This window comes from Crinia signifera, chromosome 4 (assembly GCF_055691185.1).
Source record: "Crinia signifera chromosome 4, ASM5569118v1, whole genome shotgun sequence".
Lineage (NCBI taxonomy): Eukaryota > Metazoa > Chordata > Amphibia > Anura > Myobatrachidae > Crinia > Crinia signifera.
In genome coordinates, this window is record NC_139220.1 from 103,986,892 (window position 1) to 104,004,732 (window position 17,841).

Genomic DNA, 17,841 nt, shown 5'->3' on the forward strand with positions numbered 1-17,841 from the left:
TTGTGCAAGTTCTCCCACTTAAAAAGATGAGAGGCCTGTAATTTTCATCATAGGTATACCTCAACTATGAGAGACAAAATGAGGAAAAAAAATCCAGAAAATGACATTGTCTGATTTTTAAAGAATTTATTTGCAAATTATGGTGGAAAATAAGTATTTGGTCAAAAACAAACAAGCAAGATTTCTTGCTCTCACAGACCTGTAACTTCTTCTGTAAGAGGCTCCTCTGTCCTCCACTCGTTACCTGTATTAATGACACCTGTTTGAACTCTTTATCTATATAAAAGACACCTGTCCAACACTTCAAACAGTCACACTCCAAACTCCACTATGGCCAAGAGCAAAGAGCTGTCAAAGGACACCAGAAACAAAATTGTAGACCTGCACCAGGCTGGGAAGACTGAATCTGCAATAGGTAAGCAGCTTGGTGTGAAGAAATCAACTGTGGGAGCAATTATTAGGAAATGGAAGGCATACAAGACCACTGATAGTCTCCCTCGATCTGGGGCTCCCCGCAAGATCTCACCCCGTGGGGTCAAAATGATCACAAGAACGGTGATCAAAAATCCCAGAACCACACGGGGGGACCTAGTGAATGACCTGCTGAGAGCTGGGACCAAAGTAACAAAGGCTACCATCAGTAACACACTACGCCGCCAGGGACTCAAATCCTGCAGTGCCAGACGTGTCCCCCTGCTAAAGGCAGTACATGTGCAGGCCCGTCTGAAGTTTGCTAGAGAGCATTTGGATGATCCAGAAGAGGATTGGGAGAATGTCATATGGTCAGATGAAACCAAAATAGAACTTTTTGGTAACAACTCTACTCGTCGTGTTTGGAGGAGAAAGAATGCTGAGTTGCATCCAAAGAACACCATACCTACTGTAAAGCATGGGGGTGGAAACATCATGCTTTGGGGCTGTTTTTCTGCAAAGGGAACAGGACGACTGCTCCGTGTAAAGGAAAGAATGAATGGGGCCATGTATCGTCAGATTTTGAGTGAAAACCTCCTTCCATCAGCAAGGGCATTGAAGATGAAACGTGGCTGGGTCTTTCAGCATGACAACGATCCCAAACACACTGCCCGGGTAACAAAGGAGTGGCTTCGTAAGAAGCATTTCAAGGTCCTGGAGTGGCCGAGCCAGTCTCCAGATCTCAACCCCATAGAAAATCTTTGGAGGGAGTTGAAAGTCCGTGTTGCCCAGCGACAGCCCCAAAACATCACTGCTCTAGAGGAGATCTGCATGGAGGAATGGGCCAAAATACCAGCAACAGTTTGTGAAAACCTTGTGAAGACTTACAGAAAACGTTTGACCTCTGTCATTGCCAACAAAGGGTATATAACAAAGTACTGAGATGAACTTTTGTTATTGACCAAATACTTATTTTCCACCATAATTTGCAAATAAATTGTTTAAAAATCAGACAATGTCATTTTCTGGATTTTTTTTCCTCATTTTGTCTCTCATAGTTGAGGTATACCTATGATGAAAATTACAGGCCTCTCTCATCTTTTTAAGTGGGAGAACTTGCACAATTGGTGGCTGACTAAATACTTTTTTGCCCGACTGTATATACATTGCTGGCATGTGCCAGCAATGTATATATTACTGCATTATAAACATTATTGGTGGCCAGTGGTGCCATCTATATACATTGCTGGCATGTGCCAGCAATGTATATTAATGGCTTGTTAATAACATTGGTGCCCAGTGGTGCCAGTAATATATACATTGCTGGCCTGTGCCAGCAATGTATATATTACTGCATTATAAATATCATTGGTGGCCAGTGGTGCCAGGAATATATACATTGGTGGTCAGCGGCTGCGTGTGTAATGTATACACACACTGTGGAGCAGGAAGGTTGCTGCCAGTGAGCTGGGGGCGGGGCATCCGGCCGGGGGCGGGGCGCTCCGGCGTGCGTGTAGCCGGGAGGGGAGAGAAGTCTGTGCTGCAGGTCTGCAGCGTGTGCCGGGCAGCGTGGGAGCGAGGAGGGGTGAGTATAAGCAGGGGGAGGGAGCGGGCGGTCAGCTGGGCTGAAAGTCTGTGATCTTTCAGCCCGGCTGCCGTACACATTTAGCGATGATGGCTAAAAAAACAGCCATCATCGCTAGATGTGCTGGTAAAACCAGCAGACTGCCCACCTCGGTAGCGATGATGCGGGAGCGCGCATCATCGCTAGTCGGGGATCTCTGGCCCATACACACTAGGCAATTTTGAGCTGAAAATCGGTCAAAACACCCGTTTTGACCGATTTTCAGCTCAAAATCGTCAAATGTGTATGGGCCTTAAGAACAAACCAGCCACTTTCCCATATGAAGGTGCTCTTCTTTTCGGGAGCAAGCAGGATCAGATGATTCAGAGGATGTCTGAAGGCAAGTTGTGAGACTGCCACAGGACAAGAGGAAGATTTACCAGTTATTCGTCCAGGCAAGCTTTCAGACAAGCTAGATCAGTGGTAGCCAACTACGGTCCTCGAGAGCTACCAACCGTTCACATTTTCCAGACAACCTAGCTGCTGCAAAGGTGCACTCATTACTAGCTGAAACATTTTCAAAGATCCACAGGTGGAGCTAATTACTTCACTTGTGATTCTGTGAGGAGATCTGGAAAACCTTAACTGTTGCTCTTGAGGACTGGTCCAGCTCCTGATGAAGGCGTGTGAACACGCTGAAACGCGTTGAGCCATCACTCTTTGCTCTAGCACTCTATTGGAGAGCCATCCAGCTCACACACAGCTCCATTTTTCAAACCTTGCAATTGTAGAGGACACCATACCCGGACCAGTCTTGCTGTATTCATCGCTTTGGATCTCCTGGAATCTGCAGCCCTTTCATCTTGGTACCAGCCGTACCTTAAGGACTGCTACATTATTCCATCTATTGTGAGAGGTCCAGGAATCCACTACTGGGAAATCTCTGGGACTCTGAAAATTCATTCCTAATAAGGTTATCCACCACGTATGGTAATTATACACCCTGGTGTTGATTTGGACACTCAATACTCATTTGGCCCCAATATTGAATGCTAGCGGAAAATCCTTTAAAAAAAATGTTATCATCATTTTTCCATTTTTATATCTTTGAGAATTCTCATATGCTATGTATTGTTTATCAATTGTGTTTTAATATTGTAATAAATTCAGTAATACCCGAGCGCTGTATCATATTCCATATATTCTACTTGCATGAGTTATAGTGAACCTAAATGGAGCATAGGGGCGATGACTTGACTGATCATATTAAATTGGCCTAACTTGTGTTTAATGCAGGACTTTATGATGCCTTTTTGGAGGATTATTTTAGTGTAGTGATCATTATACAGTATATGTATGTTCTATTAGCCCCAAAGCCGGCTTAGTCCCGATACCTGCTGTTATCGGGTATTATGCTTGCCTCGCTTAATTTCTGCAGCTGCCTGGACCCACTCACACATACAGGTGTAGCCACACCCATCGCAATGCTGGCGTCCTTGTCTCACCATGAGAAGTGTCCCTTTATGGCGAAAGCATGTAATTATGCTGCTTCACAGCTGGGTTGTGATGGCTCCACTAAACAAAAGTACAGTACAGTGCCACAAATGGATATGGCACTACAGAATACAATGACCAGGTAGTCATGTACCTGTACATTACAGTGCACATTACATTAAATATGATTAAATACCATAATGTTGCGTACATTGTGAAATTTGAAACCTGAGCGTAGCACAGAGCTCCATCGCAATTTACCAGCCGCCTACTTACAAAAGAATTCTGGGTTTCTGCATCATGCGATAAATACCTTGTTAGCTCCCTGTGACTCTGAATTTCTGCTGCATTTTTGCTACTTTTTATTGTTAAAATGCATGGTTTGCAAAATGTAGCGAGTAGGACACATGCAGTTTCTGTTGATTTACATTTCTATGTGGCATACTGATATTCATTGTGTGGCTGCTGCTGTATCTGTATTAAAAATGGAACATTCCTGGAAAAGGCTAACGTAGGATTCTTTACGCAGATACAGTCGCACAAAGCTGAAGCTGCTTGTGCATCTTATTCGCTCTGATTTCATGCACCCTACAACGTTTCACCTGCTCAGATGGTGGTGAAAAAAATATCCCTGTTAAAACCTATGAATAATTATCTCTGCTAAACTTTTTAGATGGGTCCATTTTTGTGAATTACAATAAAAGTGAATATTTGTGAGATTATGTTGTCGCAGCTAATTGAATTCAAGAGAGGTTCAGAGTTTGATTGCGCAGCTGTCCTGAGAACACTATTTTTATATTCGTATTATTTGATGTTAACAAGCTTGCAGTAGCACTTTCTACAGCTGGTCTCTGAATTAGATTCATGAGGAAAAAAGAGCAATCAAACGAACCTTGCCAGGGACGGAGACAGCCTTGCATTGTCCTGCCCTAGTATTTAAAAAAACAAACAAAAAAAACCCGACTTAATTATTCATATTAAATTTATGACACTGGTGCACTGTTTTGTAATAATGGAAAAGGATCTATGAAACTAGATTATTATATCTATGCATCTACAGTCTGTTTTTGATATTGAAGGTGTTTGTCAGAAAAATTGAAAACAAAATCTTTTATGTGGACTACATTTCAGAGTTCGGCAGTAGTGCCATTGTGGAATTTTATTTGTGGGCTCGGGTGCTTGTGTGCTGTTGCCTGGTGGTGCTTAATAGCAGCAGTTTCATTTAAAAGACAGATGTTAAATTGCCTCTCTGGTATTATCATAGTATACTGTGCTAATAACAGTCCATATAAAACAGAACAAAAGCTTATTTTCTTGCGGGTAGCATTGTGGAATTTTATTTATGGGCTTATGTGCAGTTGTTGTTTCTCATAAAAGTTAAGTCTGGTTTAATTTTTTCTGTTGATCAAACCGCAAAATAACAAAAATTGCAGTGCTGTATTAAAAATCGCGGGTGGTTTCCATACACATCAAACATAAAAGTATGACCAAAAGAGGACATGGGCATACTATGTTTAGTCAATATTGCTGGAAGTCCACAATTTCGCATTATTATGGCCATCTGACAAAATACATCATAGACAAATTTATCAGAAATAGCCACTTTAGATGAACTATCCTACATTCCCTCGAAATTGTGCGCAGTCTAAGCACTAGTTCTTTTGACGCCTTATGAATAAAATGTAAAAATATTAGATTGAAGAACTTGAGCCATTCGGACTGCCTTTGTTTTGTATTTGGTGGTCAGGAGAGGTTATCCAGCTTTCAACCCAGGCCATTGCTCAGTGGATTTGGGAATTCATAGATCAAGGTTACATTAGGCTTCCTATGCGTCATTTGGCTGCTGCTCACTCTACTTTTGTTGGTGGTAACATCTAAAGTGGTTTGGCCTGACATTTTGAATCCTTCACCTTTAAGGAGACTGGTTGTGAATGAGGGGTATTCCCTCCTGTAGTGGACACCTTTAAGACATCCCGAGGGTATTTCCAGTGTTCTCTAGCATTGTGAGATCATGCTAAAAAAAAAATTTTTTTACCTGCCGAATATGTTTTTCTGATGCCAAGCGGGACATGGGACACCCTCCCATTTGCTCTTGATTTTCATTAGTTGAGTTGGTTTGCGTTACACCAGGTCACCTGCCCCTTATGTATGAATGTGTTTTGTGTGCCTGGCTTTATCCTCCTTTGCCTTCAAGGCCTTTTCTAAATAGAAAGTAGCTATTTAGGAATTAGCAGGACAGGGTATTAGGGAGGAGGAGGAGCCTTACCTGCCCTAAAACCAAACATAAATACTTGTGCCCAGACTCCTCCACCTGTACCCATGGTTTTTTTTGGGTTGTATTAGAAACTCTCATAATGATTCCCTAAATCCTACTTGTCTTCTCCTGGTCCTTTCTCATTCTAACTTATGTGACCTGTTCACTCTATCTAAAGCTCTACATGGGAAAGTAATTTCTCAGCAGTGTGCAGAACGCACACCATGTTTTAACAACCAATTCTAAATTAGATCATATACATGACTAGAAAACTTTGCCAAACCTCTGAAGTATGGTTTTTATGCACTCGCTACTTTTGTGTTCATGGTACGGTACTTTATTTACTTGCATCCCTTTCACATTCTTAGTCTATTTAGATCACTGCCGCTCCAGTTTCTTATGCTTCTTTCACACCGCAAAACCAGCTTAGACCAGGTATTTGAAACGTGTTTTTTTTTTTTTTTTTAACCCCTTCCCGACATTTGACGTACATTTACGTCATGGTCGGGAAGTACTTCCCGACACATGGCGTAAATGTACGTCATGGCATTTAACTGTCACCGCGTCTATAGACGCGGTGACAGTTTCAACATGTCTGCTGTCCCTGACAGCAGACATGTCCGTGCATGCCCAGGGGGGGCTGCGATGCCGCCCCCCCGTCGGCGATCGCTGTGATTGGCTGTTCAGTGTGAACAGCCAATTACAGCGTTTTCCTGTGTCACCGGCGAATAACGTTCGCCGGTGACACGGGATCAGAGGTGATTGGTGCTGTAAAGTACAGCACCAATCACCGCGGGGTGTAAGGGTGACACTGGTGTCACCCCACCGCACCCCGCCCGCCCCCAAAGGCCGTGATTGGTTCGTCGGACCGACGGACCAATCACAGCCAAGGAGGGGGATTTAAACTAACGGTGACTGCACTGCAGACGCCATTCCGGTCTGGAATAGCGTGCAGTGCGGTCACCGTACCTCCCTGCCGCCATACTGACCAGAACCTTGCTCCATAGCTTGCTCCATACTTACCTGATCGCTGCTTCATCACTGCTTCCTGGATCCTGTTACTACTTGTGCCTTCCTGTGAAATTGTGCTGCTGCAGTGTACTAGCTAGATAGATAGAGAGATAGAGAGATAGAGAGATAGATAGAGAGATAGAGAGAGATAGAGAGAGAGATAGTGTCAGAGAGTGCTGATCGCTGCTTCAACACTGCTTCCTGGATCCTGTTGCTACTTGTGCCTTCCTGTGAAATTGTGCTGCTGTAGTGTACTAGCTAGATAGAGAGAGATAGAGAGAGATAGAGAGAGATAGAGAGAGATAGAGAGAGATAGAGAGAGATAGAGAGAGATAGAGAGAGATAGAGAGAGAGAGAGAGAGAGAGAGAGAGAGAGAGAGAGAGAGAGATAGAGAGAGATAGAGAGAGAGATAGTGTCAGAGAGTGCTATATTTTGTGCTGCTGCAGTGTGATATAGTTATAGATAGAGAGAGAGAGATAGAGAGAGAGAGATAGATAGAGAGGCCTAGTGACAGAGTGCTATATTTTGTGCTGCTGCAGTGTGATAGTTATAGAGAGATAGAGAGAGAGAGATAGAGAGAGATAGTGACAGATTGTGCTATATATTTTTGATATAACTGACTGCTGCCCCCTCCTTTTGTGCTGATCAGTATAAATTAACTGATCAGCAACTTTTTGGGGGCGCAGGTTTTTTTTTATATATAGATATACCTGTCAGTGCTGCTGCTGCAGTGTCATAGAGTGATAGATAGTGAGAGATAGAGAGATAGAGAGAGATAGTGACAGAGAGTGATAGAGAGTGCTAAATTTTTTGTCTGCTGCCCCCGCCTTTTGTGCTGATCACTATATCTGAGGTGATCAGCAACTTTTTTGGGGGTACAGAGGTTTTTTTTTTTTTTATATATACCTGTCAGTTGCACCAAAGGTTGTGCACCTGCTGCACCTCACTGGTAATCAGTGTCGCATCACTGATCACCTTTTTTTTTTTTTGTGTGTGTGCTGTGGGGTCTTTTTTTAATTTTTTTTTTACACACACTGTGATTTTGTGGGTGTCCTGTGGCCGCTGTGCGCTGATCAGTGACGTACATCACTGATCATCTTTTTCGGTACAGGGTTGATCTATATATTTTTTTTTTTGATCAAATTCCTGTTGCCTTTGAGCGCTGTTCAGTGACAGACGTTACTGACCAACATCTGTGCTCAATTTTTGGCGCAGGACCTTTTTTTTTTTTTTAACCCCTTAAATTTTTTATTTTTAACCCCTTCATTTTTTTTTTTTTTATTGGTATAAAGTATTTTTTTTTTTCTGCACCACATACACACTACACACTACATACCCCCCGGATTGAAATAAAGTTTGTACCCCCCCCTACACTATACACGTGTTGAAACATTTCACTACCAGTAACACAAAAATAAAAATGGCATCCCAAATGTCCTCCCAAATGTCCTCCCAAATGTCCTCCCAGTCATCCAGGAGAATGTATTCAGCGGAGGAGGCATATGCCCTGCTTGCTTCTGACTCTGACACAGCCAGTGATGGAAGCGGGGAATTTGAAGGTTTCGCCTTAAGCTCCTCTTCCTCCTCTGGTGATGAGGGACCCCCTCAAAGACGCCCCCGTAGAGCAGCTGAGACCCCCCCCCCAATAATTGATCTCGTATGGACCCCACCACCAGACAATTTTGAGCCCCAGGTTCCTGAGTTTTTGGCCATGCCAGGAATCCAATTTGATTCCACAGGTCTCAGAGAAATTGACTTTTTCAAATTATTTTTCTCTGATGATTTTATAAATTTAATGGTGGACCAAAGTAATTTATATGCCCAGCAGTTTATTGCTCAAAACCCCACGTCATCATTTGCTAGGTGGACCCCTGTAGATGCAGTAGAGATGATGACGTTTTGGGGTCTGGTGTTTCATATGGGCATAGTAAAAAAGCCAGAAATTAGGCAATATTGGAGTACAGATGTTCTGTACAGTACTCCATTTTACCGTATGGCCATGCCCCGGACTCGATTTGAGACAATTCTTAAATTTATACATTACACCGATAATGCACAGTGCCCACCCAGAGATGATCCCACCTTTGACCGGCTATTCAAAGTCAGGCCGGTCATTGATCATTTCAGTGCCAAATTTGAAGAGGTGTACATCCCTGAAAAATTTATTTGTATCGACGAGTCCCTTATACATTTTAAAGGAAGGGTTAAATTCCGCCAGTACCTTCCCAGTAAGAGGGCAAGGTATGGCATAAAAATGTACAAACTGTGTGAAAGCACCTCAGGGTACACCCACAGGTTTAGGGTTTATGAAGGGAAGGATTCAAGAATTGAACCGCCAGAATGCCCCCCCTCCCTCGTAGGTGTTAGTGGGAAAATTGTCTGGGATTTAGTGCACCCCTTCCTGGATAAAGGTTATCACCTCTATGTGGATAACTTTTACACCAGCATCCCCCTGTTTAAGGCCCTTGGTTCAAGAGGTACAGCAGCTTGCGGTACTGTGCGCAAGAACCAAAGAGGCCTCCCAAAAACGCACATTGCCCAAGTAATGAGAAGGGGTGAAAGCAGGGGAATATGCACCGAAAATATGTTGTTGGTCAAATATAAGGACAAGAGGGATGTCCTTATACTGACAACAATTCACGGAGACAGTACCACCTCCGTCCCTGTACGAGGTACCAGTACCCACACCTCAAAACCTAATTGTATCCTGGATTACAATAGGTACATGGGCGGAGTGGATCTTTCAGATCAGGTACTGAAGCCGTACAGTGCCCTGCGGAAAACAAAAATCTGGTACAAGAAGGTGGCCGTGTATATCATCCAGATGGCACTGTATAACGCTTACGTGCTATTCCGTTCTACCGGCCAGAGGGGGACATTTATGCACTTTCAAGAGGAAGTCATAAAGGGCCTAATATTTGGGAACCAGCAGGCAGAGGGCCCCAGTACTTCTAGTACTGGCCCCCGTATTGTACCAGGGCAGCATTTTCCTGATGAAATCCCCTCCACTGGAAAAAAGGGCAGGACACAAAAAAGGTGCAAAGTTTGCTATAAAAAGGGAATAAGAAAGCAAACTATTTTCCAGTGTGACACTTGCCCCGACAAACCCGGCCTATGTATAAAGGAGTGTTTTAAAATATACCACACATCTATGGAATATTAGGTTCATAATTTCACCGTGCTTCGGGGGTCTTGCTAATGCCACATAGCACCCACCATTCATTCCACCAGAATCTGAGCCGCAAAATCCAAAAATCACTCCTTCCCTTCTGAGTCCTGCCATGCACCCAACTGGTATTTTTTGGTCACATGTGAGGCATTGCCGTACTCTGGAGAAATTGGGGCACATATTTTGGGGTGCTTTGTCTCCTTCATTCCTTGTGAAAATGAAAAATTTTGAGCCAGAACTGCATTTTTGTGTAAAAAAATGTAATTTTTCATGTTCACTGCCCACTTGTATCAAAATTGGTGAAACCCCTGGGGGTTTGAAATGTACACTATACCCCTAGATGAATTCCCTGAGGGGTGTAGTTTGCAAAATGGGGTCACTTGTGGGGGGGTTCCACTGTATTGGTGCTTTGGGGGTCTTGCTAATGCGACATAGCACCCACCATCATTCCACCAGAATTTGTGCTGCAAAATCCAAATATCACTCCTTCCCTTCTGAGTCCTGCCACTTTTTGGTCACACATGAGGCATTGCCGTACTCGGGAGAAATTGGGGCACAGATTTTGTGGTGCTTTGTCTCCTTCATTCCTTCTGAAAATGAAAAATTTTGAGCCAGAACTGCATTTTTGTGTAAAAAAATGTAATTTTTCATTTTCACTGCCCACTTGTATCAAAATTGGTGAAACCCCTGGGGGTTTTAAATGTACACTATACCCCTAGATGAATTCCCTGAGGGGTGTAGTTTGCAAAATGGGGTGACTTGTGGGGGGGGTTCCACTGTATTGGTGCAACATAGCACCCACCATTCATTCCACCAGAATATGTGCTGCAAAATCCAAAAATCACTCCTTCCCTTCTGAGTCCTGCCATGCACCCAACTGGTATTTTTTGGTCACATGTGAGGCATTGCCGTACTCGGGAGAAATTGGGGCACAGATTTTGGGGTGCTTTTTCTCCTTCATACCTTCTGAAAATGCAAAATTTTGAGCCAGAACTGCATTTTTGTGTAAAAAATGTAATTTTTCTTTTTCACTGCCCACTTGTATCAAAATTGGTGAAACCCCTGGGGGTTTGAAATGTACACTATACCCCTAGATGAATTCCCTGAGGGGTGTAGTTTGCAAAATGGGGTCACTTGTGGGGGGGTTCCACTGTATTGGTGCTTGGGGGGTCTTGCTAATGCGACATATCACCCACCAAAATTCCACCAGAATCTGAGCTGCAAAATCCAAAAATCACTCCTTCCCTTTTGAGTCCTGCCATGCACCCAACTGGTATTTTTTGGTCACATGTGAGGCATTGCCGTACTCGGGAGAAATTGGGGCACAGATTTTGGGGTGCTTTTTCTCCTTCATACCTTCTGAAAATGAAAAATTTTGAGCCAGAACTGCATTTTTGTGTAAAAAATGTAATTTTTCATGTTCACTGCCCACTTGTATCAAAATTGGTGAAACCCCTGGGGGTTTGAAATGTACACTATACCCCTAGATGAATTCCCTGAGGGGTGTAGTTTTCAAAATGGGGTGACTTGTGGGGGGGTTCCACTGTATTGGTGCTTGGGGGGTCTTGCTAATGCGACATAGCACCCACCAAAATTCCACCAGAATCTGAGCCGCAAAATCCAAAAATCACTCCTTCCGTTCTGAGTCCTGCCATGCACCCAACTGGTATTTTTTGGTCACATGTGAGGCATTGCCGTACTCGGGAGAAATTGGGGCACATATTTTGGGGTGCTTTTTCTCCTTCATACCTTCTGAAAATGAAAAATTTTGAGCCAGAACTGCATTTTTGTGTAAAAAAATGTAATTTTTCATTTTCACTGCCCACTTGTATCAAAATTGGTGAAACCCCTGGGGGTTTGAAATGTACACTATACCCATAGATGAATTCCCTGAGGGGTGTACTTTGCAAAATGGGGTGACTTGTGGGGGGGTTCCACTGTATTGGTGCAACATAGCACCCACCATTCATTCCACCAGAATCTGTGCTGCAAAATCCAAAAATCACTCCTTCCCTTCTGAGTCCTGTCATGCACCCAACTGGTATTTTTTGGTCACATGTGAGGCATTGCCGTACTCGGGAGAAATTGGGGCACAGATTTTGGGGTGCTTTTTCTCCTTCATACCTTCTGAAAATGAAAAATTTTGAGCCAGAACTGCATTTTTGTGTAAAAAAATGTAATTTTTCATTTTCACTGCCCACTTGTATCAAAATTGGTGAAACCCCTGGGGGTTTGAAATGTACACTATACCCCTAGATGAATTCCCTGAGGGGTGTAGTTTTCAAAATGGGGTGACTTGTGGGGGGGTTCCACTGTATTGGTGCTTGGGGGGTCTTGCTAATGCGACATAGCACCCACCAAAATTCCACCAGAATCTGAGCCGCAAAATCCAAAAATCACTCCTTCCGTTCTGAGTCCTGCCATGCACCCAACTGGTATTTTTTGGTCACATGTGAGGCATTGCCGTACTCGGGAGAAATTGGGGCACAGATTTTGGGGTGCTTTTTCTCCTTCATACCTTCTGAAAATGAAAAATTTTGAGCCAGAACTGCATTTTTGTGTAAAAAATGTAATTTTTCATGTTCACTGCCCACTTGTATCAAAATTGGTGAAACCCCTGGGGGTTTGAAATGTACACTATACCCCTAGATGAATTCCCTGAGGGGTGTAGTTTTCAAAATGGGGTGACTTGTGGGGGGGTTCCACTGTATTGGTGCTTGGGGGGTCTTGCTAATGCGACATAGCACCCACCAAAATTCCACCAGAATCTGAGCCGCAAAATCCAAAAATCACTCCTTCCGTTCTGAGTCCTGCCATGCACCCAACTGGTATTTTTTGGTCACATGTGAGGCATTGCCGTACTCGGGAGAAATTGGGGCACATATTTTGGGGTGCTTTTTCTCCTTCATACCTTCTGAAAATGAAAAATTTTGAGCCAGAACTGCATTTTTGTGTAAAAAAATGTAATTTTTCATTTTCACTGCCCACTTGTATCAAAATTGGTGAAACCCCTGGGGGTTTGAAATGTACACTATACCCATAGATGAATTCCCTGAGGGGTGTACTTTGCAAAATGGGGTGACTTGTGGGGGGGTTCCACTGTATTGGTGCAACATAGCACCCACCATTCATTCCACCAGAATCTGTGCTGCAAAATCCAAAAATCACTCCTTCCCTTCTGAGTCCTGCCATGCACCCAACTGGTATTTTTTGGTCACATGTGAGGCATTGCCGTACTCGGGAGAAATTGGGGCACAGATTTTGGGGTGCTTTTTCTCCTTCATACCTTCTGAAAATGAAAAATTTTGAGCCAGAACTGCATTTTTGTGTAAAAAAATGTAATTTTTCATTTTCACTGCCCACTTGTATCAAAATTGGTGAAACCCCTGGGGGTTTGAAATGTACACTATACCCCTAGATGAATTCCCTGAGGGGTGTAGTTTGCAAAATGGGGTGACTTGTGGGGGGGTTCCACTGTATTGGTGCTTGGGGGGTCTTGCTAATGCGACATAGCACCCACCAAAATTCCACCAGAATCTGAGCTGCAAAATCCAAAAATCACTCCTTCCCTTCTGAGTCCTGCCATGCACCCAACTGGTATTTTTTGGTCACATGTGAGGCATTGCCGTACTCGGGAGAAATTGGGGCACAGATTTTGGGGTGCTTTGTCTCCTTCATACCTTCTGAAAATGACAAATTTGGAGCCAGAACTGCATTTTTGTGTAAAAAAAATAATTTTTCATTTTCACTGCCCAGTTGTACCACAATTGGTGAAACCCCTGGGGGTTTGAAATGTACACTATACCCCTAGATGAATTCCCTGAGGGGTGTAGTTTGCAAAATGGGGTCACTTGTGGGGGGGTTCCTAACTTTTAGCATCTTATGGTGCCTTGAAACCTACATGGTGCCTAAAAAATAATCTCATAAAAAGGAGGCTCCAAAATCAAGTAGGTGCTCCTTCTATTATGAAGCCTGTGGTTTGGTCACCGTGCACACTAGGGCCACATATAGGATATTTATGAAAACAAAAGAATTGGGGGAATCAATTTTTAGTCACATTTCTCTAGTAAAATGTACTGTGTTCCTTATAAAAATGTATTAAAATTGCAAATCTGCAAAAAAAAAGAAATTTTGAAATTTCACCTACACTTTGTTTTAATTCCTGTGAAACACCTAAAGGGTTAACAAACTTCCAAAATGCTGTTTTGAATACTGTGAGGGGTGCAGTTTTTGAAATGGCATCATTTATGGGGGTGTCTCACATACAAGTCCCTCAAAGTTACATCAGAACTGAACTGGTCCCTAAAAAAATCAGTGTTTGAAATTTTCTTGAAAATTTGAGAATTTGCTATTCATATTGTAAGCCTCCTAGTGTCCCAAAAAATTAAAAGGAAGTTGAAATAATGATGTCAACATAAAGTAGACATATGGCCTATGTTAGTTATTCACTATTTTGAGTGGTAAGATTATTTGTCTCACAAGCAGAAAATTTAACATTTTGCAAATCGCTAAATTTTCCATTTTTTCACGATATTTTGGTATTTTTCACAAAAAAACACAGACTGTATCGACCCAAATTTACCACTAATTTGAAGTACAATGTGTCACGAGAAAACAATCTCAAAATCACTGGGATAAGTAAAAGCAAAAAAAAGTTATCCCCACTTAAGTGAGACATGTCAGATTTGAAAAAAAGGGCTCTGTCAGGAACGCAAAAACTGGCTCTGTCAGGAAGGGGTTAAATGCCTGGTCTAAAGCAGGTTTGCTGTCTGAAAGCAGGATCACAATCTGTATACTCATCTCTTCTTTTCCCAAGCAATGTAACCATGTCTAGCTCTCTGGATCAGTGACAAAACAGTGTAGCCAGGATCAAACCCTTAGCTGACGCATTACTGCTTCATGCACACCACACTGCATACAACAGTTGCACACACAGCCCAAAATACAGCTGTATTAGTACATGCATGGGGGGGGGGGGGTGTTCACCCCAATTGTCAGAGGGAACTCCTTCTCTCCAGCACACACCCATGTCATGCCAGTTCTGTGCTGCTGTGCCCTCCACTCTCTGAAGTCTCTCTCTGGTGCAGGGTACACTGAGCATTAGCTGGTCCCCTCTGAGCCAGCGCCGTGCATAATTAATGAGCCGGCCGCTCATTACATATGTGCATATGTAATGAGCGGCCGGCTCATTAAATATACACGGCGCTGGGGTACCAGTAGTGCTCACTGCTGCCTGGGTACCGTTTCAGACCCATACAGACAGCAAAATAAATGGGTCTGAAACTGGTAGGACCCTGCTTTTTTACCATTTTAAAATACCAGTTATTTTAAAAAGGTAAATTCAATCTGGACCTTTCAGACTGCACATATTACCGTTTTGAAACGGTAAAAAAATGGCAAAATACCGGTTAATAAGTGCGGTCTGAAAGGGGCATTACCTCTTAAATAACCACACAGACGCTCCTTTATAGGTTTTCCTATGTCTCTGTGTTACCTTGTGTATCCATCTTTTGTTTTCACATCCCTGGCTTCCTTGCCCCTGAGTTTCCCCTTACAACATTGTTTTATGGTGGTCAAAGAGGAGCAAGGTCTGATTTTATTTTTAAGTCTGGGAAAAAGAATGCCCAGAGACCATTGTCCCTAAATTGTGATGCTTTTGAAAATCTCTTTCAAGCCTGTCCCCAAATGAATCCTTTATGAAAGTTCAAGGGAAATCAGGTCCGACTTGTGCCTCTGACCAGTGTATGGGAACCTTTTAGTTTGCAGCTTTTTCAATAAACTTAGATAAAAATGTTTGATTTTAACCTTTACAGTTACCTATGTTTTTGCTACCTTACATACAGTATTATGGTTTATTCCCCTGTCAGAGCTATGCACGTTTCATGTCCATAGTAATGCTCTGATGTTGCTCTTTATTTTTACGCTGTTTCCTTTCGTTTAGACTCTTATTTTGTACTGTATTTCACTAATCAATGTTAATGTACTTTTTTCTCCTGTCTCCTCAGGCGCTGCTTACCAAGGGTCTTCTAGATGAATGTGCAGGGGTGACTCCAGTGGCACTCGGTGAAAGGTGAGACCGCTCACAAACTCCTTTTCCCAGCCTTGTAAAATTACTGAATTCTACTGATAAAATGTCTGGAACCTGAGAAGGAGTCGGTACTACTTCTATGGGAAAGTCAGTTTTTGCCTTTTTATCAGTCTGTTTTTTCCCACACTTCATGTAACTGGCACCTGGCCATGCGCCGTCTCTATGGAGTGCTCTTCGTAGCAACGTGATCATTTTTCATGTTTCAGGAGCACTTCTTAGCATAAACATTTCAAGAGCAGGCAATATCCTTGTCACAGGGGAGATAACTTACTTGTTCAGGGAGTAGTTGAAGCTTTTAATGTAATAGTCTGAAAATTAGGATAAGCACAGCTACAGACCTGTAACTTCTTTATTGATATATTTAGTACTTCAGGTGAGATGCTGAGAGCAGCGATTCGTCAAATGCTTCTAATGGGTTTGGATCTTTATCTATAATCTGTGCTCTTTAACTCTGCGGCAAATTGTATGGTGTATTCGTAAATAAGCTTGTTAAACTTGCGAGTTCACATTTTGCAAACCTATTCAGCACATTACCCTTTAGTTTAATACTTACCATATTTTGCAATATTTCATGAAAAGTCTATCATACGATGTCACTAAGTTTTATGTCTTCAGCCCATGAGACAACTGGGTTCTAGTATATAACATACTGGAAAGGTTGACCGTAAAGTGCAGTGTTTATGCTTTGGTCACATGAACGATTGGTTCCTTATATTGGAGTCTTGCAGCTGTTGTCTCCATCATTCATGCTATTTTCCTATACCGCTTGTTGGAGCCAGCATTAGTTGTACTAATAGAAAAACAGTGGAGTATCTAGCAAGGGTGCAGGGGATACTGTAGCTATGGGGCCAGAGTCATCTCAAGGGCCCGCAGATCCTCCCCTGCACCCAGTCACACCAGTATCCAGTCGCTAGGCTGACTCATGCTCTTATGTCATAGTGGCCTCCGTACAAATAGATGGTGTGAATGGTCAGTGCCGTAGAGAAGGGGGCACAGCTATATACAAAAGAGTGCTCATATGCCAGAAGCCGTACCTTTTGTGTACTGCTGTCTTAGCCCTGCACACCAGCGTCCCATGAAGCCTTGCCTCCATTTTTACTGAAGTCTTCTCATCATGCACTAGCAGATGCTGGCCCTGTGCACTTGTATCATGAGAAGGCAAGAGCCACAGAGGGTGTGCTGCCTAGTATGAGTACAGAAGAAATGCAGGGCTGAGGAGGACAGGGCAGCTATCACCAACTGTGAGGTGACGTCTGCATGCATCATTCAGTAATCTGGGCTGGTTCTAGACCAATTTCCTATGCCTACATTTTCCTTTGCCCCCCAATCACTTTTACCATAGCCGCATGCTACCCCGTAGCCTCGCAAGCTGTCCCCATAGCCGAACACGGCCCACTGCCCCCAAAAAGATTGACCCACAAAGTTATAGTTATGCCCTTTTGGGAGAATTTGTTTGGGTACTTGTGTATTAGCCGGTGCCCAATTAGCATACGTACGCAGGCGTAGGCTAGCTACGCTGTCAGCGTAGTCCAACGGCTGCCTAGCGTAGTGACTCCGCGGCAGCCCAATGGCTGCCTTGCATAGTCACTCGGTGTCCATGGCTCTGTCCCCGGCGTCTATGAAAAGTCTAGTGAGCGCCTCACACAGATTCCCTGCGCTGGCGGACGCCGGCAGAGAGGGGATCATGCGGGCGCCGGCGGAGAGGTGCTCCAACTGCCTGAGATGCAGGTGCATCTGAGATTAGTCTGAGTAATTATTAGCAAGTGTGCCTCATGCATAAAGGGGGTATGCGGGCGCAAGTGCGTCCTATGCACAATAAAGGAGGCCTTTTCAAACCCCCACTATCCAC

At 43.3% G+C, this 17,841-nt stretch overlaps 1 protein-coding gene across 1 annotated transcript in view; it reads left to right on the plus strand.

Moving 5' to 3' along the window:
• Window positions 1–17,841, plus strand: part of UIMC1 (ubiquitin interaction motif containing 1) — a 108,948-nt gene that overhangs the window by 52,137 nt on the left and 38,970 nt on the right. The window contains exon 4 of the mRNA XM_083182129.1: window positions 15,910–15,974. Within this exon, the coding sequence (XP_083038255.1) occupies window positions 15,910–15,974 (65 nt within the window). The remainder of the gene's footprint in view (window positions 1–15,909; window positions 15,975–17,841) is intronic.